Raw genomic sequence first — 24,714 nt, 5'->3', positions numbered from 1 at the left:
CTGCACACCCACTTTATTTAAAGGCTTCGCCCGGCGTCATTCAACACAGTCACACTTCTGAGGCGGATCATTTACACAGTCGGAGAGCTGACGGACGGCATTTGGTCGCAAACATGAAAAATCTTTTTTGCACGACTTCCACATAACCTGCTGATGTGCTTTTGCTGAAATATGGTGTTCTCTTCTATCAGGCCCGGTCGGTCACAGAGTCTGCTGTGGGATTTGGATTTTTTTCAACTTTTTTGCCTATCTTTTTTGACACGCTAAATTGGTCCGGGAACACGGCTCACAACAGCGTGACGGAAATTTTAAAAAGACAGCTAAATGGATTATTTCAACTCTGGCAACCAGTCAGTCAGCTTTTGAGTAATCTGTGTCAGTGTGTTTGGACAGAGTGACACTCCCACCGGTGTGCTGATAAACATGAACCCGGCAAGTTAAGCAGCGACGGGCTTACGACAACAAATACAGAGCGGCCGCGCTGCAGCTGGAACACGGGGAGGTCAGATTGGCGTCGACACCAGACGCACCTGGAACTGCCGACAGCGGGGTTATTGATTCAGTCAGAGGAAATCTCCTATCATGTCATTTCACTGCTCTATCATCTCTTTACAGTTCACTCCCATGAAAAACCACAAAAAAAAACGTTGGGTGCTTGGGAAATCAAAAACCAGCTTGACGCATAATTAAATATCTTCCAGATATTTGTATCTTTACTGTCTATTATTTAAATTACCTTCCAGTCTGAGCCAAGTCTTGGAAAAATGGTAACAGACATCCGTGTTGTGATGATCCCTGATCGGAGGTCGATGGAGGGCTACTTTATCCCATGTCTAAGAGCTGCCACGGTCTTTGGTTTCAGCAGGACTGCTGTGTTTTGGCTTTTGGGTAAATGAACCGTGGGTCATTTCTACTTACTGGGGAGTGTGGACTTCTTAAAATGTCAGTGGAGTGACACCAGGGGCCACAATGTGAAACACTGAAGAAAACAGTGTGAAATCTATTAGCCTACAGCTGCAGAGACATTGACTATTTTGGATCCAAACTTTCATAATGTTCACACTTAAATGCAAAGTAGGTCATTTGGAAACAGAAAGGTTGACTTTGAATGCATCACCAAACCGAAAAGGTCCCGCCCCCTTCGTTCAGACCTGTTCAAAGCTGTCCAATCATTTACTCCTGCCCGACTATTTTGATTGGACGGGGTTTTTACAGTCCTGCCACGGCCACAGATGACATTTAAAAAAAAAGTTTGATGTCTGAGCATTTAATGTATTCATGCTATCAGTGTGTTACGAGGATTTCAAGTAATATAACAGAAAGTGTTTCTGAATAGAATCACCGACTCAACCTTTAATGTCCACCTTCAAAACATAATTACAATCAGAATCAGTCCCCCAATAATCTGTCAGTGTAATGAGATAATTATAGAATTTCAACGTAAGATTCAGGCTTGACTTTCATAACCTGTTAAAAGTTCATCATAGTGACTTGAATATGGAACCTTTAGCACCAGTTTGATGAAGCTAAATTGTTAACTTTTCCTCGTCCACATTATGCAGCCGTACAGCTGACTAATCTGTTGTCACCATTTGACACACCTTTTGAAATTTGAATCAATCTTTGCCGAGTCATGCTATCACAACACGACCAGACGTTGGAAACAACCTCCTCTCCAACTCATGGCCTCCCACACGCCCTTCAGATGATTCAACAAGTATTCAAATACTAATCAAAGAATCTATCGGTGCTTTTGTCCACGAGGCGTCTGTCGATCCACACTTTGTCTTACTTTATTAGAGAGTTAACAGCCACACCTACAAGTCACCGACACGTCCTCCATCTCACACTCTGGAGCGCTCATCTCTCCTCTTTCTCCGTCTCTACACATCTCCCTGTCCAAGGCGTCGATAACAGAGGCCGGCTTTCTATTCAGGCGAGGCGACAGTGAAAATACACAGGACTTGACAATGACAGATGACTCGCTGTCAGCTCGCCGCCTTAACCAAGGACAGAGAGCTTTTTTCCCTGTCGTCCTTCTCTATGCACACACACACACACACACACACACACACGCACGCACGCACACACACACACGCACACGCACACGCACACGCACACACACACACACAAAACAATTAGTGCTACAGCCGCATCGAGGCAAAAAGGGAGAAAATCAAATCTGCAGTCACCCGACTGCTTTCACAACCGTGTTCGGCAGCGACCTCAAACTGTGCGGAGGACTGCGAGTCTTCGCTCTGCAGTCTGACAAATTTGTCTTGTCAAAGAGCGAGCGAGACGGCGAAACTCGGGGAACACAACACACGTGCACGACGGGGCAGAACGGTGGAGGAACCTCGGGAAACGTCATCTTTGCAGATCAATATGTACTATTTCATGTCTGCCATTATTGTTCCTGTTCCATTCGTGTCACATCCTGTGCTAGTTATGAATCGATCTCTTCCACAAAGCCATTTCTAATTCTTAGCATGAAAGCCTCCTCTTCCTCTTCCTCTGCAGCTACACATGTCCCCCCAGATTTTAGAATATGTCCTAAAAATAATCAACACCAATGCTGTTTATAACGTAGAATACAAAGAGTAAAAGGAAGGAAACATGGACTGCTAAAGTAGATCTGGGATGATATGAAGGGCCTGGGACCGAGGGGTTTAAAGGGCAACTACACCCAAAATCCATACATGTTATTTTTCTTTGGACAGTCCAAAAATATAAATCAACATGAACAACTCTCTTCCAGATCCAGAAACTAGAGTGCTTAAACTCAAATATGTGATAAGCATAAGTGTTAAACAGGTCAATAGATGATGAACTATAGATATTAAGGTAGTATAAAGGTCGATTTTCTGTTTGAGCTGAGAACTCGACTATAGAATGAAGCTTAATTGGCTATAAAAACTAAGGGACTAAATCAGTCTCCCATTCATCATCTACAGAGCAGCTCCACACACGTTTGAGACTCTTATTTCTGGATTTGAGGGAGAGAGTAGCTGATTTTCTTGAATCTCTTTGCTAGGCCATGAAAACAACACATTGGGATTCTTCGTTTAGGTGATGTTCCCTTTTACAGCGAGTTGGTTTTGACCACATGAACAGAAAAACTGATGAAGTACAGCAGTTAAACTGTTTCCTCCATCAAGACGTGGACAGGTTTTTATGAGATGATGAGGTTTTTATGTGCACTTTTGATTAGCTAGAAAGGTACAGACTGAAGGCCGAGGATTAAACATTTTGCAGACTAACTCAATGGCATTTATTCACAGAAATGCAACCCTCAGCACTTGACAAAGGAGCAATAACGTTTGTCAGAGCATCTGCACAGGCTGTACATTCTCATATCGGCCTATGGTGAAGACGGGGTTTTATTTGTAATTTCCTCAGTTTTGTATGTCGAAGCCGTTTGCTGTTAATGCAAACTCAGCTTTCTCCATGTTTACTAGTTGTCTTGGTCAAATCAGCATCTTTTCACAGCGGTACACCAGCATATTACTGTCTCACTCTGCTGCACAGTTTGTCTTCATTCGTTCCAGCTGGTACTACTTTTCTCGTTAATTTCATCACTGTTTCCGTCAAAGGAAATCTACAAGTATATCAAAGTAAAAAGCCTTTCAGCAACTCATCGCAATTTAAACAGATGGTTTGGATTATATGAAGTGGGGTTGCATGAGGTAATTACCTATATTACCTACAGTAGATGCTAATCGGCTTGCCCCCGATGTGGAGAAACAGACAGGAGTAGCAGCATGGGGGCAAAATGATGCACCGCTGTGGATGGCAGCAGCAACATGATCACTTTCATAATCAGTTTAAGTGCAGGCCATGATTACAATATTTTCACTGCTTAACCTTGCTGCCAGACGATCTTTCTGATGGGGAACTGAAACCTCGGTATCCATCTATACTTCCTTCAATGCCACAGGACTCCCTCCACAAAAACAGTTCTTCAAACTTGCAGAACACAGGAGTTGTTGGTCTACCGCTGCCTCCATTGGTTAGTTTGTTTGTGTAATTGGGCGACTTTGGTATTTTGTTTAATTTCAGAAATTCAACAAAGGCTGATCACTCAGATTCAAACAATAGTTCTTAATTAAAGAGCATTCGTATTCAAACAAACTAACTGATTGGTGTAGACTAGCAATTATCTCATACAGCCCCACTTCAAAAGAATCCAAAATGTCCCTTTAAATTTGCATTCAAGCCTTTTAATACTGAATAAACTTTGGCATGTTTATCATAGAGAATTTGCCATGAGAGACACCTTCACCTCAATGTGATTGGATAATAAAATATCATGTGGTATCTCTCTATAGAACAGCATAACTTGCGGAATGAATCAGATGTCCGGGAAGCTTTTAATTGGACGTAAAAGTCCAACACCACTAAAACCCCTCAGCCCCAGGCCTCGGATGTGCACCTTGAGAAGAAACAGTGATGGTGATGGTGGCGAAGGTAAGCTCTCTGTTCTACCTGTCGGTGCCTTACCTGTGTTGGTGACGGGACGAGGACTGAGGTTAATCTCGTCGGCTACTGTTAAAGGAAGGGGGGAAGGACAGAAGGGATACAAAGATTTTGGGGTTCAGTTAGTGCAAATGACATTCCACATGCAACATCCAGGTAGCGCTGCAAACATCACAAACGGCTTCATCTCAATTAGGATCGGATGCCATGCGAGACAAGGAGGTGGAGGGGGGGGGGGGGGGGGGGGGATGAAAAGAGGGTTTGAGGATAGCAATCAGACTTGTTGTGATATCAACACGGCACAGAGCGGCAATCTGGTCGGGAAGATTAGATATGATTATAGAGAGTGCGAGCAGGGAGACTGTTGCAGCCAAAGCAATCAGCGACCGTTCGAAGCCATTTCAAGGTGAATCAACACGGTGAAGTTCTTGACTTTGGGCGAGAGATGCAGAGTGTGTTTCCACGCGGAGGCGAGAGGGTGGAATACATTTAAATATAAGGAGCCTGTTTGAAACACGGGGGCGTGCAGGGACACGTGCTAAAGGTTACAAGAAATCAGCTTTGCTTTTTGAAAGTTTTTCCAGGTTTTAAGGTGCGGCGAGTTCACCAAATGACTCAAAGCCTTAAATGCCTTTTCTTCTTCTTAAATCCTTAATGCTGTTGACTCAACGCATCTTATATTCTAAGTTTGTTGGGGGAAATAGAAGGGACTTTTCCCACTCTGCTTAGAAGTTTCGTGATCCTGGGTTTACCAGCAGGACCCAGCATCCCCCGGGGAATACTTTAGATTTCTTTATGCTTTACACTGGGTGGATATGATTTGGAATTTTGAGCACCAACAATGTATAGTAGGAGAATGAATGCTTAACCTTGAACTATAGCTTAAAAACTGTAGAATTGTCATGGAAATATCACAAACAGGACAGAATTTCCTTAAGTATATAATATCTTAAGCTTGTGTGACTGAAAGCAGGGGAAGGTTTTGCTCTCCGACAACCCAACATTGTGGATTTGGATAGTCGTACCTAGATCCATGCTCTTGGACTTGCGTGTCTTGATGATCTCGAGCTGCGAGGCGTCTCCAAACTGCTTGGTGCGTTTCTCCGACATGCTCTGACGTCCAAAGCCTTCCCTTTGGAAAGAGTCTGGATTATTCTCATCCGGATTCGGGGAGCTGGGTGGAGGGTTGGAGATTGGAACAGGGAGATAAGATAAGATTGAATGTATTGTTCCCATGTAGTGAAAAGTGTGTCAAGGACAAGGACAGATGAAGAATAGCATAAAATAAAAATAAATATGAGGAGGAGGAGGAGAAAACCCCCCGTCAGTGACGGAAGTGGCATGGAGACAGAGTTGAAGATCAGCAACTGTACAAAGTGGGAAATCTAGCAAAGAATTAGGAGATCCGAAAAAGGTAAAAACAAGAAAAAAGGAAGCGGTGGGGCAATGAGAGACGGAGGCAAGAAAGAACAAAGTTGGAAGATGGGAAGAAAGCACTGGGGAGAAAAAATAAAGAGAAAGGAAAGGTTGAGGCGAGTGGTCAGAGAACGTCAAACGGAAAGAAAGGAGAAAGCCGGAGCTTTAAAAAGGAGAAATAATGAGAGGCTGAGAAAGTAAAAAAAAAAGATGAAAGTGAGAACAACAAAGAGGAAAGAAGCAAAACTGTATCGGAGAAAAAGAGCAGGAAGTGTGGAACAGATAAGACGAGATAACAGAAGGGGAGCGGAATAAGAAAGGGAAATGATGAGGGAGAACATGATGAAATTAAAAAGAGAATATGGAAAGAGAAAACAACTTCAAGGCCCTGAACAGAAATAAAGACACAATGAGAAAGATCACATTCCTCATCACTGACGCAAACACATTGTTTTCTGATCTCTTATAGTTTGAAGGGAAAATAGAGCTTATTAGCTTACAAACTGCTGTTCATTCATTGAATCAGCTGACAAACACATAACGGGGGGCTCACATAACAAAGCTGTCAGAACTGGGGTCCTTCCCATCAGCATGGGAGGCACACTGACCTTGTTTAATGACTAGCCTTTAGCAGGTGAATTTTAAAATAAAAAAAACACATTTGCTATGCAGGGAATTCTAGGTTTGTCCACAATTTAAGCAAAGTGAGTGCTGAGTCAAATAGTGCCACAGTTCAAATGGAGTGCGACTCTTAATTGTAGCTGAAGGAGGTCGGCGGATTCAAACCGATGCCCACCTGTCATTCTGAGCGGGCAGCTCTTTGGCCCACGGCGGCGTCACGTCAGCGGTGAAGCCCACGTCGTCGTGGGAACTGGACGACGACTGGTCAGACAGGTGGGGCGGGAGGAGGGGCGGCCCGTCGTCCTCTATGATCACCGTGTCGTCCTGCGGCATGTTGACGGTCGGCGAGAGCTGATAGTTTCCTGGAGGGCGAAACAACATTCTTTTAATTCTTCTAGTCTAATCATTTCTTCCCAGACAGTCAACTGTGTCTATCCTCGTCTTCCCATTCGTCCTACTAAAAATAAAACAAAATAAGCTTTGTTATAAGCTTGTCAACATTTTAAGGAATAGTTCAACACTTTGGGAAATGTTTAGTGTCATTAGTTAGGTGAGAACGTTGATAGCATGTTGCTACAGAGCTGGCGCTAAGTAGCAGTTAGCTCATCATCCAGACTGGAAGTGCTGGGGAGCAGCTAGCTTAGTTCTGTCCATTGTTCAATGTGTGGTTTGAGAAGGAATGGCATCAAAGTGCAACTATTTATGAAAGAAAATAATGGTTATACATCTGCCCACAGTACTTCTGTGTTCTGTGGTGACGAGACTGCAGGAAGTCATTGCTCCCGGCTGCTGTTTTACCAAGAAGTAGTAAAAACACAGAACACCCTGTAAAAGCACTTTTTTTGTATTATTTATTTTTGTCCGTGTGCAGGTTGGTAGGTGTAACTTGTTTCACTTTGAACAAAGGCTAGCTGTTTCTGATTCTCACTCATCATGCTAAGCTAAGCTAATCACCTGCTAGCCTACAGCTCTGTACTTGAAGCACTGTTATTAGAGCGGCCTGCCTCTCGACATGAAAGGGAACAATATATACTCCAAAATATTTAACATGAGGTAATGCTGTGCTTCTTATTACTTTTAAGTATGGTGCATAGAATAAATATGGATATCAATGATGAATCCCTCCACAGCTGCTGATTATTCTGCACAAAGACCACAATCACTGTCAAGCGTGACGTGCATCTACATATGCATAAATTATAACACATGCAAGCTTGTTATGGTGCTGATCGAGAACGAGGCAATAAAAGTGTGATTGGAAATATCATTTGGAGGACATGTGACGTCGACCTCAAAGGTAATGATTACAGAACCTTAAGGATCTGATAGACAGGATTAAGATAAGGGAAAATATGACTAATGGTCTGACAAGTCAATACATCTTGTTTTCAGCTTGAAGGAAGACAACAAGGAACATCATACAGTCTGCATGAAAACACTTAGAAGTTGGTCAGTAACCCATCTTTTTACCCTCAATGGCAAATGCTGTATCAAGCATGAAACGGCAGGAAGCGTTTAATGGGCCAAATACAGGAAAACAAGTTTACAAAATGAATACGTTCAAAACATAAACATATTTTGAAGTTTGAAAGCAGAGTGAAAGTGCTTCTGGTTAATCAGCTTATATACCAAGTGAAGTTTGGCAGCAGGCACAATGGTGTTCTTGTGTCAAAACACTATGATTAATTCAAGCTGTGCCCTCACAAATGAAGATTAAAACTTCCCTGTGTTGAGGAGGAAAAATAAAATAGTCCCCTTTCTGTGCCTCTGAAAAGCAAGGCTTAAAAAGTCCCATTGATATGCAGCGCGTGACTTTGTCTTTAATCTGTATTTTGAAATTGGGAGCATGGGGGGGAGGGGGGGTCCTCCGCATCAAAAGAAGGGCAGCTTCAATGTTTCAGAAAAGTCTTGCATACTGAGTTCAGGGAGAAGTTTGTTTGTCCTTAGAGAATGTTGGGGCTTTAAAGACTAGAGACTTGAGACCTGGAGGTCCGAGCCAGGCCTGCTTCTTGTTTCCCAGAGGGGACCAGTGTGCTACTGGGGGACCAGTGTGCTACTGGGTGCTGCTGCTTCCAGGCAGCGTGGGTGAATGACCTGATGTAAATGGAGCTGAACAGAGGAAGAAAAGGTGTGAAAGTGTGTGTGTGTTTGTGTAAGGTAGTTTAAAAAGTCATCAGTCAGTGTTCTTTGTTTGTGTCCTTACATAAGAAGAAGTTACAAAATCCCCTTTTCAAAGAACCCATTCATGCACTTTGTACTTTTTTAACCCTGTTTTGGAAAACTCTGATAATAATGTGGCTTGTGCCACCAAGTGTTTGTTTTTTTCACCTTATGAATACAACACAAGTGTATTTTTCTCAATGGGAAACCTTGATATGTAGTACAGTAGAATTGCACTTTTAAACTAGTGTGTGTGTGTGTGTGTGTGTGTGTGTGTGTGTGTTTATTTCAACAAATAACTCTTTTTTTCCCAGGGAGATTGTGAATGATTTTCTTACTTGACATTTACACACTGGAGCACACTTATGCATATTAAAGTGCTGACATGTTTGTGCGAAATAGTTGATTCTAAAGTGTTATCAGTTCTACAGTTGTATAATATAGGATTGAAATAAGAATCATGTGTTTTTTAAATCATTCTTAATATTTTTAATTATTATGTTCATGACAGTGGAAACCACGTAGGATCAGTTATTATTGGCTGCTTGGAGAATCACTCTTATATAAATGCTGTTTAAATAATTTGCTTTTAGAAATGATGTCGGCCCCTTATAATGTCATTTTGTAACATATGAAAACCATTCACACATTTTAAGTGTCCATGAATGCATCTGCATGCTGTAAGTGTGCTGAATGCTTCCCTCACAGTGAGCCTTTACTCCTCCATCTGAACTCCTACAGTGGGTTCAGAGTGTGTTTGTGCCCCTCCTGCTGAGTGTGTTTGTTATTGGCTGAGAATTCAGGAGTCCGAGTGAGTCCTCGAACACAGCGTGACTCTCTCTTTCTCTCTGACCACACACACACACAATAAAAACACACACACACAAACACACACACACAGCACCATTTAATCCCATTTCCCTAAGCAGTCCAATGCGCGACACTGAGAATCCCATCAATGTCACAGTTTGAATCACTGCAGTACAATCAACTGGCAGCTCCTGAGTAGAAAGCCAATGAATCTGTCAACTCACTAGTCTAGTAAAAGGGGAGGGAAAAAAAGCTTCTTTGTTTTAGTGCCAGCAACCAAGGGCAGCACTCCGCCAGCAACAAAAGCACTGCCATGTGGACGGAGCGCACACCCATCACCTGAGAACCGAACCCAAAAACACACACATTATCTCTCCCAGTGGCTGTAATAATTCCTGACTGAGCGGCGGAGGAACAATAGGTGACATTTCATTGGAGATTCTCCTGGAGAGGCCATTATCAGATGCTTTTGTGTGTCAAACCAGTGAATACTAGAGGGCAAAGGGGGGACAGGAAATGGCCGGGAGCGAAGGCGGCGATGAAAAGATTTTCTCGATGAAAATGGAGATAGCGAGAGGTGAGAATAACACGGGGAGAAAGGAAGAATTTATTTTTCCCCTCTTTCAATTTGGTCTTGTCTCGGCCTATTTGCATAATTAGTAAGGAGGTTATTGCCACTGGGTGTTGGGCCTTGAATGCTATTGGCCTGAAGGAATAATTAAGTCACTCTCTTATCCCTGGCATCTTCAGAGAGCAGAAAGCCAGCCAGTGATCTGAGAGCGTGCACGGGCCAAAACGCGGGCTGATAGATTCTGAATGGGAATGATGTTGTCTTCTAAGAAAGCCTAATGCATGATTTATGTTTTGCGGCACCCTTTAACATGAGAGAAAAGCCTTGTTCAAAGCGACTATGAAAAATCCCACGGCGCTCACACACAGTTTTACTTATTGAAGGCAGGTTAGTTGAGCACGCATCACTCTGCAGCAGCAGCAACAGCTGAGAACCCGGACGTCTGCTTTTCCCGACCGTTCCACGGTCTTTAAACCTGTCATGACATAACTGCGGTTTCTGTTTGCGAACCGCCACATTTGTTAATACAAAGAAAAGTCCTGCATGTGGGAACAATAAATTAGCTGGTGCATTCCCGCCGCAGTCGTTTCAGGACCACACAAGTTAAACGTCAACGGCGCCGAAGCAGCTCCATCCTTATAAACACGAGCATCTGCCAAAGCAAAGACAATCCCATGCTAACTCTAGTGAACTCTAGACATGCAGACGGTTTGGGTTTTAATTGTGTTCGGAGATTTCTGTCTCTGACATTTCTGCCTCAATATAATGAGTTAATTAAATAATACAAAGCAGTGAGATCTCTGGGTAATCCACAGGAACACGACATGAATACATTTCTTTGGATCTACTTCTTCTGAAGAAATAGGATCCAATAAAATAATAAACAGGAATATTTTGTATTTAACTTTTTTTGTTGGTTTGGATAATTTGAGTGAAACTACCCTTCAAATTGTAGACAAATAAAAAAGTCAATACATTCAGAATCCACAGTGATAAACTAAAGGAAATCAATACATTTCTCATTCTAGATTAAAAAATAATTCCTAATTTCAACTCTTCTCTAAATATAATTTGAGAAAGAGAAGTGAATTAGAGAACATATTGTTAAAAAAAGTTGTTTCGATGATAAATAAACGAACAATTTGGGAACAGAAGCGGATCAACTTGATTTTACCCGCAAAATGACATTTGACGCCATTTCATTTAAACTTCTGGCACTTTACTAATCCATAGGAGAGTCTGTCTTCATATGAGCAAGAATCCTGTAAGTGTGTAGGCGGTCACAATCCTCAACTAGTTGGAGAATGAATCCGTGATTAATAATAGGAAAACACCTATAGAAAGCTGCCTGAAGGGGAATGGCCAGCTTAAACCCCGAGCCTGCAGGCCTTTATCTTCGGTGCTTAGCCCACAGAGGCAAATTAAACAACGCTTCACATGAAGCAGTAATCCTCCCCCAACCCCTCCAATCTCACTTTGACACAAAACCGCAGAGTAATGTTCGGAAAAAACTGGGCTGCTTTGATATCGAGGTCAAGTCGAGCGCGTGGACGCATCGGCCGTCATTTCTACGTTTTATTACCAACTTGACTTGGAATGACTCGGAAACCGCACGGAGGGAGAAGATCAAAAATATTTCACATGACAAACTAGGGTTGAAATTTTCCCTTAAGTGGTCAGGGGAAGGAAAAAAAAAACACTCCACTGGGCTGATTAAGTGTTTAATAAGCAGGGAAAATGTCTCATGTCTGTGATAGTTAGTAATTATATAGTGCACATCCCTCCACAGGCCAAGCCTCAGAGGTTTCTTGCATCTGGTGTCCCGTCTTGTAGAGGTTAGGGGGAATATTAGGAGAAACAGGGCTCTGCTCTCCCTGACATCTTCATTACTGCTCGGCCATGCCGACTCACGGTGAAGCCGAAAACACAGGATGAAAAAGCAGCAGGTGTTGGCATGTGATGAGTCAGGGGCACACACGCTTTCTGTTAATCCTCATGGGATGAGGGTTGGATGTCACGAAACGCTACGACAGCAGCGCGATGACGTCATCGTCAAGTTTGGTTTTAATCCGTCCTGTCCTCGTGACGGTTGATGATCATCTACTGGGCCGCATGTGATCGTATTCAAGGGGGACAAATACCAATCACAACTTTGCGTTTAATCTATCGTATATTTTTTGATTTCCTTCTTCCTGTGTTGTCCTGGTAAATGTATTCCTCCACTTCAAGGCCAGAACACACCAGGTTGTGACGAATGGACAAAACGAAAATGCGAATATTTTCGACAAAAGGTCCAAATAGATTTGTGCAGGCAGAGGACCGACTCCCAGGGCGTCATTGAACCAGAGGCAGTCTGTGATGTATATTGTTGTATTGCCGAAGCTACTGTCAGTTATTTAATTGAGTTTCCTATAAGCAAAATCCTCTGAGCTTAACTCCCTCTGGTAAACAGTTAGGAAGTATACACGCCTAGGGCTTTTATTGTGAAAGGCAAAACTGTTGCTGTACAATATAATATGTGCACAACGCGATTTGTTGCTGCCTTTATTCGTGATTCATGTTCACTCTCCAGCTTCTGTTGTTGCATGTCTGGATGCATCCAGCTGCACCGTGTTGATATTATTCATTTAGTCTTATTTGATGTATTTTACTTCAAATAACCGACTTCCATGTACAGATAAAAGCTCTGGACCTGTAGATGCAGACGTCAGCTGCTCCGGTCGGCTCAGTGACAATGATCTCGTTCGCCACCGTTGAGCAGTCAGCCGCTGCGTCTCCATCTCGCCTCGCGTCTCCATCTCGCCTCGCGCCTTCACTCCCGGCCTCGCTCGCTCATTACGAGCCGGGCTGTTTGTCGAGCACGGATGAGCGCCGCCACTGTGGAGCTCCACCTATTAACACTTCCTCTGTCAGTCACGACTCACACTCTGTCTTTCTGTTTGTTTGAGCAAACAACACCGTGTCAGTGTCAACCCATTTGCATGAAAGGAAAACAGCGTTTCCACGCGCCGCATCGCTTGATGAGGTCGGACGACGTCTTCCGGCTCTTCCTCCGCTTCATTTGCATTTAAGGCACGTTGTTTTCATTCTTTTCTCGACTTGCTTGCAACGACTCGGCGGAGGACGTGGTCAAAGTGTTTTGTGTCTCTTCAAAAAAAACATGGATCAATTGGGTGCTTTGAGGAAAGCAATGCATTGTGGACTTCCTCAAATTTAACACAGGCGAGCGGATCTGGTGAACAGAACAGCCTCAACACACGCACACACACACACACACACACACACACACACACACACACACACACACACACACACACACACACACACACACACACACACACACACACACACACACACACACACACACACACACACACACACACACACACACACACACACACACACACACAAAGCTGGTTTGAGCGATGGCAGATCAGGTCGCCTACATTCACGTGCAAACTAACACCCATCCCAAAACAAACACCCATCATAAAAGTGTCCATCACTAGCGGGGGCCTTTGAAACGACAAATTGTCCAGGGGCCCTTTTCCATGTCTCCGTCTCTCTCCCTGACATTTTCCGAGACATTAAACGCTGCTGAGTCTTGACAGGAACCGAGACCAGATGACAGTTCGCCCATATTCCGTGTTGACAAACCCGCTGAGGAAAACCAGCCCGGTCTCCTAAAAAGTGACATTCCCACACCACTAAACTGCAGGGTGAATGGCATGTTGTCGTGGATTACGTTTGCTCTTGACGTATAACACATTAGATTGGAATGAGTGGGCATGGGGAGGAGGTCGGGGTGGTGGAGGGGTCAAAGAACTCAGGGCTTCCACCCGGGAGAATGCTGTTCACGTCCTGTGTGAAGGGCTTTGGTTGCACTGTTCAATTTCATAGTCATTTCAAGCCAAACCAACTATGTAGCTGGTTTGGCTTGAAATGACTACATAGCTGGGTGTTTAAGGCCAAACCCAGCTATGTAGTGTTCTTTTATGTTTTGTTTTGTTCATCCAAAATCTGTGGAAATGAAGGTAATCTGCTCGGGGACAGGGCTGGGGAACACGCTCACAGAGAGATGTAAAAGATGTACTCTCCTCAGAGTTGTCCTATTCCATATTATCCTTATAGTGTGAGTGTTATTGATTAGGCTCTTTACTGATATTCACTTTAAAACTCAGCACCAGAACTTGGCACAGGAACAAAGCAAAGCAGACTGCGAGCGAGCAGACGTGATAATCCGTAAGTGGAGGAGAAACTCCTGACAGCAGATGTGTCGGTCTTACCTATTGTGCGTGGCATCATGCCTTGCCGCGGCATCAAGTTGTCATCGAGGCCCTCCAGGCCACCGTACAAGGAGTGGGAGATCCGGCGCTCGTGGTCGTCCAGGGAGGTGTTCATGGTCTGCTGGCTGCCCCCCAGCGGACTCCCCGGTGACTCCTGAACGAGGAGGGAAGTCATTATGGTCTCTACTCAATCATGTTATTCTGTCATCAATAATACCGTCATTCCTTCTGTGGCTGTATGCTGATGATGCTCATGATGTGATAACTCATACTGTATATCTGTCTGAGAGCACACAGGCCTTCAGCTTAGATTCAGATTAATACTCATTTGTACACGCGACACACCGTCATCACGGTTACAGCAAAGTCCAAAACATCCGTGACCTACACACAAAGCTTGTTGGCCATTTGCTAAACAGTACAGAATGGGCACAAGGGCAGCTATCCACGCTAACGCTAGCAGTGTGATAACCGTGATGAATGAGCATGGATTTCCAATAGGCTGTTGAGCCACAGGCTGTTAGCCAGCTAGCGCTTGCCGGCAGGGGGCGGTTAGCTTGTTAGCATCCTGACATTTCCCCCGGGGCCCATGATGACACTCTCTTGTTTGCTGGACAAATAGACCATTTGCTGGCCGCCGTCACCCGTAAACGCACACCCACTGCCTGAGAGGGTGTGTGTGTGTGTGTGTGTGTGTGTGTGTGTGTGTGTGTGTGTGTGTGTGTGTGTGTGTGTGTGTCTTGGCCCACATTGTTTGTGCATTGGGTAGTTGACCATATTGATCTGCTCCGGTCTCTGCATTTATTACCGAAGGTGACGACAGCTCTTGCCATAAAGATAACCATCATCGCCGGCATCGCATAACGAGCGATAACAGTATCACACCGGGGTCAATACCGCCGCCAAATTACCCCGATCAATGGCTATCAGTAGGCGAGGCTGGGACTCCATCTTGGCAGAAGGTCGTTGCCCGGCGATCCTTTCAGCTTACTAAAATGTAATAACCACCAACAGACGGATGTAAACAGGTCCAGTTTACAGGAGAATATCATGTTGGTTCATTAGGAGGCTGGCGTGTGTGCGCTTAACGAGGATTAAGTGGATTTCAGACTATTAGATTTTATTTTTACCACTGCAGTCCTGTCCTTGTATCGTTTCTGGGGTTTTGGGATATTTTAAGAATCTTTGAAGGAGTTTATGCTGACTCACAATGAATTATAGATAGCTGAAAGTGTGTGACAGTTCTCGGATACGGCAAATAAAGCATCACACAAGGAAAAAAAATGTGTATTGATATATATTAATGTCTGAACCGGGGAATATGGACTCATAAAACTCACTGAAGATGAATTGATGTGTTTTAAATGAAAATCATGCTCTGTAAGGTAACGATGGCTTTCAAATAAACATAGTTGAGTATAAGAACAACATCATCTTATGAAATGTAGAGTAGAAGTAGAAGGTAGCTAAAGTAGATGTACTTGTTCTTGAGCAAGGCATTGTAACTGCTCCAGTAGAAGACAGTAGGGCTTCTAGCATACTGACATAAAAGGGACTCTAACTTCTGATGAGTTTCTAATCACACAGGTGACAACAAATCCCACACCCACAGATACAAACTCATGTCTGCGGTCGCCATATGGCGCCGTGACTGTTGGCGTGCGGCTGCTCTCGACTTTCAACGAGATGGTTAATGAATCGGCCGGCTGCGGGGCCGAGATGAATCGCCTCGGCAACCGCAGACGGGGATTCGCCAAAGCTGAGGGCGCGTTGACAAATCACGCCGCGGCTCATCGCATATTCCGGCTGATCAAGGAGCTCCGGGGACGGTCTCCATCCAAGCCGGGTCCCCACGGTGATGAGGAAGTCAGCTGCTCAGGGTTAACATGTGTTTCCATGGGAACGGAGGGAAGGGACAGGAGCAGTGGCGCTTGTGATCCATGCAACATTTGAGATTGATTTTGAGATCGGCTGTCAAGGGACGGAGACGTGGGGGGGAAAGTAAACATAGGATTATTTGAAGCCATATGTCAGCGGGTATGAAAATATGTCAAAATAAGCCGCAGCTTTCATCCCATAGTAATTAGGTATTAACAGACATGTGATGGACAGCTGGCAATAAGGCATTGAGAATCTATAGTTGCGCCGCGGGGACTTATCAACTTGTATAAACTCTAAATCAGCTCCGAGCCGCCTCTTTGAGCAGGAGTGTATTAAATTGTTGTTTTCCTCCTCTCTGAGTGTCTTGGACACTATTTCTTATAAATAGCCAGACATCGGGCAGCCTCGGGCCATGCCTCCGGCTCTGCATGTGAAGCAGAGATTGACGAGACTCCCAAGCGCTCGGATTTTATTCATCCGCCGCTCTGTCTGCTAAGTCTCCCCGCCTGGACACGGCCGCCGTCCGCCCGTACACACAGGGCGCGTGTTTGCAACCGGACACACGGTGAGATCCTCCACAACAAATGCATACATGCATAAGCCGGATGCACGAAAAGGAACACAACACCGACGATACACACACACACACACACGTGCGCGTGCAGACACAAAGATGTGTGCACGGAAACACACCTCCAGGCTTAGCCTCTGCTTTCAATTACCAGACGGGCCGCGGGGAAATCAAAACTTTGACACACCAGGTTGGAAAAAGGAGAGCGAGGAAGCCAGGCGGTGCCCGAGGCGTCGGCACGCACGCGGACGTGGACGCGCGGCGGCGCTGCACACGGACTCAGCCTCGGCTTTCAAGCAGGCGACAGGCCAAGGTGTACAGAGAATGTAAAAACATGACATTGAAGCAGAGGTGGGGAGAAGAAAAAAAAAGTTGTGGAGCTCACTTCGCAGCCTTGTTTTGTTTCTTTTTTTCCCCTGGCTTCAGCTGCCTCGAGGGAGGAGGGCTGCGTGGGAGGGGCTGCTGAACTACCATGACCCGACTACTTACTTTTATTTCATGAAACCATTCATTGCTGCTCACGAGGGGATTTCCCAGCGGCTTGCTTTCGGCTTGTGTTGTACATAGAGAGGGTGATATTGAAATGCTGCTAATGACTCCGCGTCCACAGAAAGGTCTTTATTTAAGACGGCGCTATCGTTTCTACAGGAAAACTTTACAACCACTTTCTTTTAAATACGATCACAGACAATCAGAGTTTCATCAGACAGATGTCATTAAGTTAAATATGTGCTATCTGTATTATCTCACACCCTCGAGCCGTGCGGAAAACAGAAAGCAAACGGCAATCTGGAAACTGCTGAGCACTAAGTGAACCTCCTTCCTTTACTCAATGACTAAGTCCTTTTGCGAGGTGTTTTATTCCCCCCCAGGTTTCTCCACTGGAGCCGTTCTGGGGTCGATAGTCAACACTGCAGCACTGCAGCTGTAACGTGCAGCTCGGAGGTGTGAACGTGTGAAACTCCAGTGTGAAGCAGGCTGCTGCTGCAAAAAGGTTGTATGCGCTCAGTCGGAGTAAATAAAAGAATGAATCATCACGTTTACATCTGCTACGATGTTTCCACGCTGACCTCATTCAAAATAATTGGCAATTTTGTTTGCGGCAGGTGGTTTAAATCATTAATATGCGATACAACTTGACGTGTGTTTCACATTAGTAGCATAGCGGTGTTGCAATTTTACCTATTGGTTAGGATGCATATACACGCACACGCACACGCACACACACACACACACACACACACACACACACACACTTCTCTTCTTAAACTACAAGAATATTAAATTAAAATGATCTCATCAGTATCTTCCAAGAGAAGCACGTGATTATTGATATCGGAATCTCCTGGAAAAACTCGTTGGTTCAGTTTTTGGTAACATTTTAACACAGCTAGTCATTTTAACTAGCTAGCTAGCTAGCTAGCTTTTAACTAACTAGCTAGCTTTTAACTAACTAGGTCTTAATAACGTTATCAGACAAAATGTTCCCAACTCTACTGACATAATCCCATTTAGTGCCTCACCTCGTTCCTTTTAGAGACTCGTCTGGCCACAATGAGCTGGATCGTCCCACGCTTGTTTCCTTCCGTCGACATGGACTTGCGTAGCGTTTCCATGGCGTCCTGGTTGGTTTTGGCTAATAGCGACTCTCCATTGACGGCAATCAGCTGGTCGTTGACTCGAAGCCGTCCGTCCTGTTGGTGGACAACAAATCACACGTTTTTCTATTTTAATAAACATTGTTTAGGTGCCTATTTAAATGTTGAATGTTTAGAGGGAATAAGTGCTGAGAACATTATGATTGAACGATAATATGCCACGACCAGGCTCTGGTACCTCTCATAAGTTGCTGCAGTCATTTTTGGGTTGATACCATTTGTTACAGAGATTTGGTGCAATATTTAACCATTTCTGACCAACCCAGAATTTATGAAAATGGTCAAAAATCTGTCCAAATTACCACATTAAAACACCAAGACCTCAATGAACGCCATAGAAAACACGGTTTCAAAAACATTTGAAGGTTTCAAGAAGAATTGCATTTTTTCATTAATTTGATGGCGAGAATTTCTGATCTGGAAACTGCTCAGAAACCCCATTACTATCAAAACAGCAATAAAGCCATAGATCCTCTGAGTGCTCTAGGTCTCTAGCTGGTGGTTGTACAGTTACGTGATTGTAGGATTATCCTCAAGGTCGCAACAGGTCATTTTATACAGTGAGGTCAAAAGTTCACTGTGTGAAATAGCTACTATGTGGACTTCTGGATTCTTTACTTTAGAAATATTCAAATGTCCCATTTCTAGAATAGTCAGAAATTACACATTTTTACTGCATCTGTTTTGGCCCAGACTGTATGGGATGAGCATTACGAGGGCATGTCTCTAAAGAGGATACTCATGAGTACCCAATGGTTATTTATCTTCCTCCCGACAAGCTAGCATGACATGCTTGGAAGTTGGTCCTAAACCAAGCCTGGTTCTGCCTCTGAGAGACGGTAATATCGGCCAAGGACACCGGCGTCCACAAGCAGTGAATGAGGTTAAATAACCCAAAGAGTAGAGGCTGTACTACTGAACAGCACAACGTAACAATACACGCTATCCAATCAGACTAACAGTCTCACTCAGAGTGGATCCTAGCTCTGGTCCTGGTCTGATCTCCCACAGTGTGCCTTTAAGGCCACTATTATCTCCTGTCAACACGCGCTTGTTTGTATGAAGAACAATCACGTGGAAGGACTAGTGGACTTGAATGCAGCGCGGCACTACAGACAGCGACATAAAACAGGGCACTTTGTGCTCAGAGATTTTTTATCAAAGAGGAAGCTTTTCTTTATAGTTGCGGAGGAAAACGAGAAGTCATTTTACTTCACTTTGTCAAGAGTGTATCGAGGGATTTTACACATCAACCCAGCTTGTTGCACCAAATCTCACTTTTATTCTGTCACTTTCTATCAGACTGTCTGCAGATATCAGACTATATTTATTGCTCTCTTTAAATGTGTATGTGAGATGGGGTGTTGGGTTTAAGAGCAGCAGCTCTGTACAAACAGAGGTACATCAGGTTAAACAGAAAATTCTGTCTTCGATCAACACCACTAACATCTAATCCTGCTGGTGATGACATCTGCTAAGTGTGGCTGTGGAGTAATCACAGATAACATGTTAGAATTGAGACGGTATGTTTTTAGCAGGTGTTACATCCTTCCTGAAATTTGTAAAATGTTGAAACCCTTAAAGCATCTGCATACGCTGATTCCTGCACCCTAAGGCAACCCTAAATGCTGCAGGGGTGTCCAGGTATGGCTGCAGTACCGGGGCCCGTTTGCTGTTCTTGTGACCACCTTAGATATACACCTGTGTTCAAAGAACATGGTGGCACTCGCTATATGCTCTGTTGAAAAGGCAAATACATCGCCCTTATGTTTTTAGATTGTTTTTGTTTGGGTAAAATAATCAGTAGCAACACAATTAGAATACATAAGAATAAATATACTCACAATAAGTTGGTTTGTGGTGAATTTCCTTTATCGGGAAAATTGTGATTTCTTGTAAAAAGCTGTTTAGCTCACTATCATAACAGACGAGTGAAAAATATAGCATGATTTAAAAAATACAAAAATATACATTTATTAACTTCTTCTGTATTTATGCAGGGAGACCTTATGATTAATGATTGTCTTTTTTAAGATTATTTAATTATTTGTTTTTCTTAAAAAAATATTTGTTTTTTGACCAAATGTGAAGTTATCCCAGTGCATTTTGGTGCCATTTTAGGCATATTTTCATGATTATCAGGATAAAATAATGAATCGCAAATTATTTTTAGCCAGAATAATCATGACTAGAATTTTTCATATCCTCCCATGCCTATTTTACATAAACTTTAAATAAACTACAAACTGACATCCTACCTATAGCAGCTCGCTAACTGTTATTTTTCTGAGAAGAATCGATGCCACACTAAATCCACTCACACCCTCCATTAATTACAGCAGACGCTATCCTACCTTGCAGGCTGCACCTCCATTAATGATGGATTTGACGAAGATGCCCAGGTCGGCGTGGTTCTCCTTGGAGCGATTGCCTTTGACGCTGACTCCCAACCCAGCTGATCCCGAGTCACTGAGGGGGATCTCAAAGGTCAGGAACTCTCTGGTCCCGTCTGGGGTCAGGACCAGCTCGTCCTCCTCGGCCTTCTGGGAGACGGGGGGACAAGGAGGGAAATTCTAGACTTTAACAACCAAACACAGCTACTAGAATCAAATACAGCGTTAACCAGCAACAAAAGCAGAGTCTTCTAACACTGTTTAATGTATACCATCATGCATATTTAATTACACAAAGCAGAAACAACACATGCATGTATTTCAGCCTGAAGCAATAAGACAACAGCCCCGTCAGCCCTGCTTCCTCCCTGCTCCTGTGGGTTAGCACCCCCAAGACATTCATTTTGCCACTCGAGGTTAATGAAAAGCTCTTGCATATAAATTGCATCCGGGCAGATAGCAGAGAGGTAAATCAGAGTGCAAGCTCATTAGCTACATCACATATCATATTAGTGTGAAGCAGAGCAGTGCTAGATCAGGTAGTTAGCACACGCATGCGTGGACTGATCTTCTACGATCAAGGAGGAACAATGCTCTGGTTCATCAATACTAAAGCCTGTATGTCAAACTTTCAGGACGAGAGGAGCAACATTTGTGATGTGATGTGATGTGGTGTCGGCTTCAGTTTTCAGAGTTTTAGTGAATCAGTAGTGGGAAACTTCAGCCACGATGACAAAAAAACAGATTCTTCAGATGAAAAGTAGAAGTAATCTACATATGAACCAGATAGAGTCTGTGTTGTTTGTGTTGGTTCGTAGCCTGAAGCTAGTTTTCATCAGAAGGTCTCGCGGCTCCACTGCAGCCCCGTCTCCCACATATGAAGCTTTTATCCAAAACACTATAAATCTGGCCTTTTATTCCCATACACAGAATGGCACAGTGGCGGCCCTGACTACCACATGCTGAACTTTCACCCTGACTGTCTTGATGTGAAAAGTCCCAGTTAAAGTGAAGTTGGAGTGTCTTTAGCTTCAGTACTGTGAGTATTCCCCAATGAAACGGAGTATTTGAGCGGTGTACAATAAGACCCTTTGCGACAGGTGCAGTCGCTTCAAAAACGGCAAAGTATGTGGGGCCAAACAGCTGATCAGCCTGTGAAGTGGGGGGGTGATCCACCAGGGGATCAAACGTGGATTCAAGCAGACATGGAGTTCTTGCTGTTGGACGAAGGAGGACAAGCCCATGAAAAAGGAGGTTTTGGGTTCACAACAGGCTGAAAAAATGTAGTTCATTGTAATTAACATTTTGTCTGCACTTGCCGTTATCCGTTGCGTTGGCTAAGTGTGTGTGTCTCTCATCGTTAAAAGGTGAAAATTGATTGATAGTATTGGTAGAAATTGTTGGTCATATCTCGTTTTAGGGGGAAGAAATTTTAACATTAAAAAAATGATTACAACCACATATGTTTTGCATATATTGTTGAAAAGTTCTTATTTAATCCCCTAACAAAGTAAAACCTGATGGAAAGCACTTAAAACCTCGAAATGTCGTCAGTCCAAAGGTCTCAAACAGAAAGAGTTTATTATAATGAATGAGACAGAAGCAGTCACACTACCCACAGAACAAATTCGACATGCCATGCACCTGGCTCGTGATGCCGAGTGCGTCACACAGCCAGTAAACTTCCCACTAAGCCTGCATGAACACAGCAGCCTAATTGACATGCTGAGTGCTCCCTCTCCCTCCCTCCACAACAGGTGCTTCTCTCACTCTTCCTCTATATTCATTTCCCCCTCTCTCTTCCAGCTCAACAATAAAAAGCTATTCTCTCTTGCTTGTTATTTGACAGCTGTCCTCTGAAAAGATGGGTGCGTGCACGCTCACGCCTGGCAATTATTGTGCACGCCTAATGAATTCAATCATCGGGCTCGGTGTCAGCATGTCATTAGCTCCCTTTGTTTGCTGGGAGGGAGATGGAAATGCTCGGGGTTGAACGGAGGAGGGAGAGATAGGGATGGAGGGGAAGGAGAAGAGGAACAGAAGGGCAAAACGAGGATGTGTGGAGTACGAAGGGAAGGGAAGGAAGGACGGAAGAGGAAGATAAAGGAGAAGCAAGCATGAAGAGCACTGTCAGGGCGTCTGCATGTTTCAGAAAGACAAGTGAACGATACCTGGAATAAGAAGAGATGAAATTAAAAAACAAAGCAGCCAATGTGATATCAGACGCAGCTTATGGGAAGTGCTGAGGAATAACAACCCCGAATAACGACATGGGTTTAATTATTTTGGAACCTCAAGTCCAATTCCATCTGCCTGGAATTTAATTTAAGGCTAATTAAAATGTGCCCAACAACGACATAATCCTCTTAAACTGCAAATGGTCAGAATAAGAAAAGGGGAAATGAATAATTATGACACAGAAATATAACTGATCAGTAAAGCAGATAAGACTATAAGTGGAGGATAAAAATAAGACATTGTTGGCCGATATGAAGCACACGAATAATGCCATTAATAAGGCTAAACTATCCTTTGGACATCTAAATCAGGATTTGAACTTAAACAAATCCCACACACTGTTGAACACACCATTAAGACTCCACAAGTGTTTTAATTCTTGTAAATATAGTTGCTCATTTTCAATATTGCTGCCTATAAATGCATATAGGTTAATAAAAATAAACTGTGCTCAGCCAACAAGTCTTCAAGATAAAAATGAAGACCGTTAAGAAAAGACCAATAGAGTGCTTTTAGAGAACCAGCTAACATGGCAGAATGACAGACAGTTGACAGTTGCTTGTCGTCAAAATGTGCTTGAAAAGCTGTAATTGTTCTGCTTTTCAAAAGAGGAGAGAGTGGTGAGACAGGTGTCACCTCAGACAGGTAGGTAGGTCGGTAGTTTACGGACAGATGGTTGGTGTGAAGTGAACAGTAGTTATAAGCGTACAGTAGATCTTCCTAGAACTTCATATCACTGCTTTATTATTCCATTATTGGTTCTGGGAAGGGAAGTCAAGTATGTTGGAGCTGGGAAGTGTGTGTGTGTGTGTGTGTGTCATTACATTACGTCAGTATATCAGCAAGTTAGTCTGTATGCAAGTATGAAACTAACTAAGTAAGTAAGAATGTATGTAATTATGTATGTATATAACAAAGTTTGTAACTATGTAAGTATGTATGTATGTATGTAGGTATGTAACTAAGTATGTATGTAAGTAAGTATGTATGTATGTATATATGTATATATGTATGTAGGTATACAACTAAGTATGCAATTATGTATGTATGTATGTATTTATGTATGTATGTATGTATATATGTATGTAGGTATGCAACTAAGTATGTAACTAAGTATGCATGTAAGTAAGTATGTATGTAAGTGTCTAATTATGTAAGAAAGTAAGTTTGTATGCAACTAAGTATGTAACTAAGTATGTAAGTATCTAATTATGTAAGCAAGTAAGTAAGTATGTATGTATGTATGCAACTAAGTATGTAACTAAGTATGTCACTAAGTATGTATGTAAGTAACTAATTATGTAAGCAAGTATGTATGCATGTATGTTGTATGTCTGTAAGTATGCAAGTACATCACTAAGTATGTATGCAAGTATGTATGTAAGCGTGTATGCAACTTTGTATATATGCAAGTACAAATGTATGTATGTATGCAAGTATGTAATGAAGTATGTAACAAAGTGCATATTTATGTATGTTTATATGGTTTTATGATTATCATTTACCAAATGACAAATGAAACAAGTGCTGTATACAACAGATAGCTGTACCATTAACAGTCAATTTGTACATTTTTCCATAGAAATCTAGTCATGTTTGAGTAAAGTTTGCAGTTATGCTTAAAAAACGGTAC

At 43.2% G+C, this 24,714-nt stretch overlaps 1 protein-coding gene across 11 annotated transcripts in view; it reads right to left on the bottom strand.

Annotated features, from left to right (window-relative positions):
• The window catches only part of pard3ab (par-3 family cell polarity regulator alpha, b), a 231,816-nt gene that overhangs the window by 74,729 nt on the left and 132,373 nt on the right, over positions 1-24,714 (bottom strand). For 9 of the 11 annotated variants that reach the window (XR_014597038.1, XM_084007806.1, XM_084007814.1 and 6 more), the window contains 6 exons: positions 20,805-20,993; positions 18,316-18,486; positions 14,341-14,494; positions 6,689-6,875; positions 5,502-5,650; positions 4,501-4,545 (listed from right to left, as the gene is read on the bottom strand). Coding sequence is in view for 10 of the 11 variants with exons in the window: in XM_084007806.1 (XP_083863932.1) it covers positions 4,501-4,545; positions 5,502-5,650; positions 6,689-6,875; positions 14,341-14,494; positions 18,316-18,486; positions 20,805-20,993 (895 nt within the window). In the remaining variant the exon portion in view is untranslated. The remainder of the gene's footprint in view (positions 1-4,500; positions 4,546-5,501; positions 5,651-6,688; positions 6,876-14,340; positions 14,495-18,315; positions 18,487-20,804; positions 20,994-24,714) is intronic. The other 2 variants (XM_084007811.1, XM_084007808.1) reach the window with 1 other exon arrangement.

This window comes from Eutrigla gurnardus (assembly GCF_963514095.1).
Source record: "Eutrigla gurnardus genome assembly, chromosome: 4".
Classification (NCBI taxonomy): domain Eukaryota; kingdom Metazoa; phylum Chordata; class Actinopteri; order Perciformes; family Triglidae; genus Eutrigla; species Eutrigla gurnardus.
Note: the sequence above shows the minus strand (reverse complement) of the source record. Positions and strands in the feature narration are given on the sequence as shown.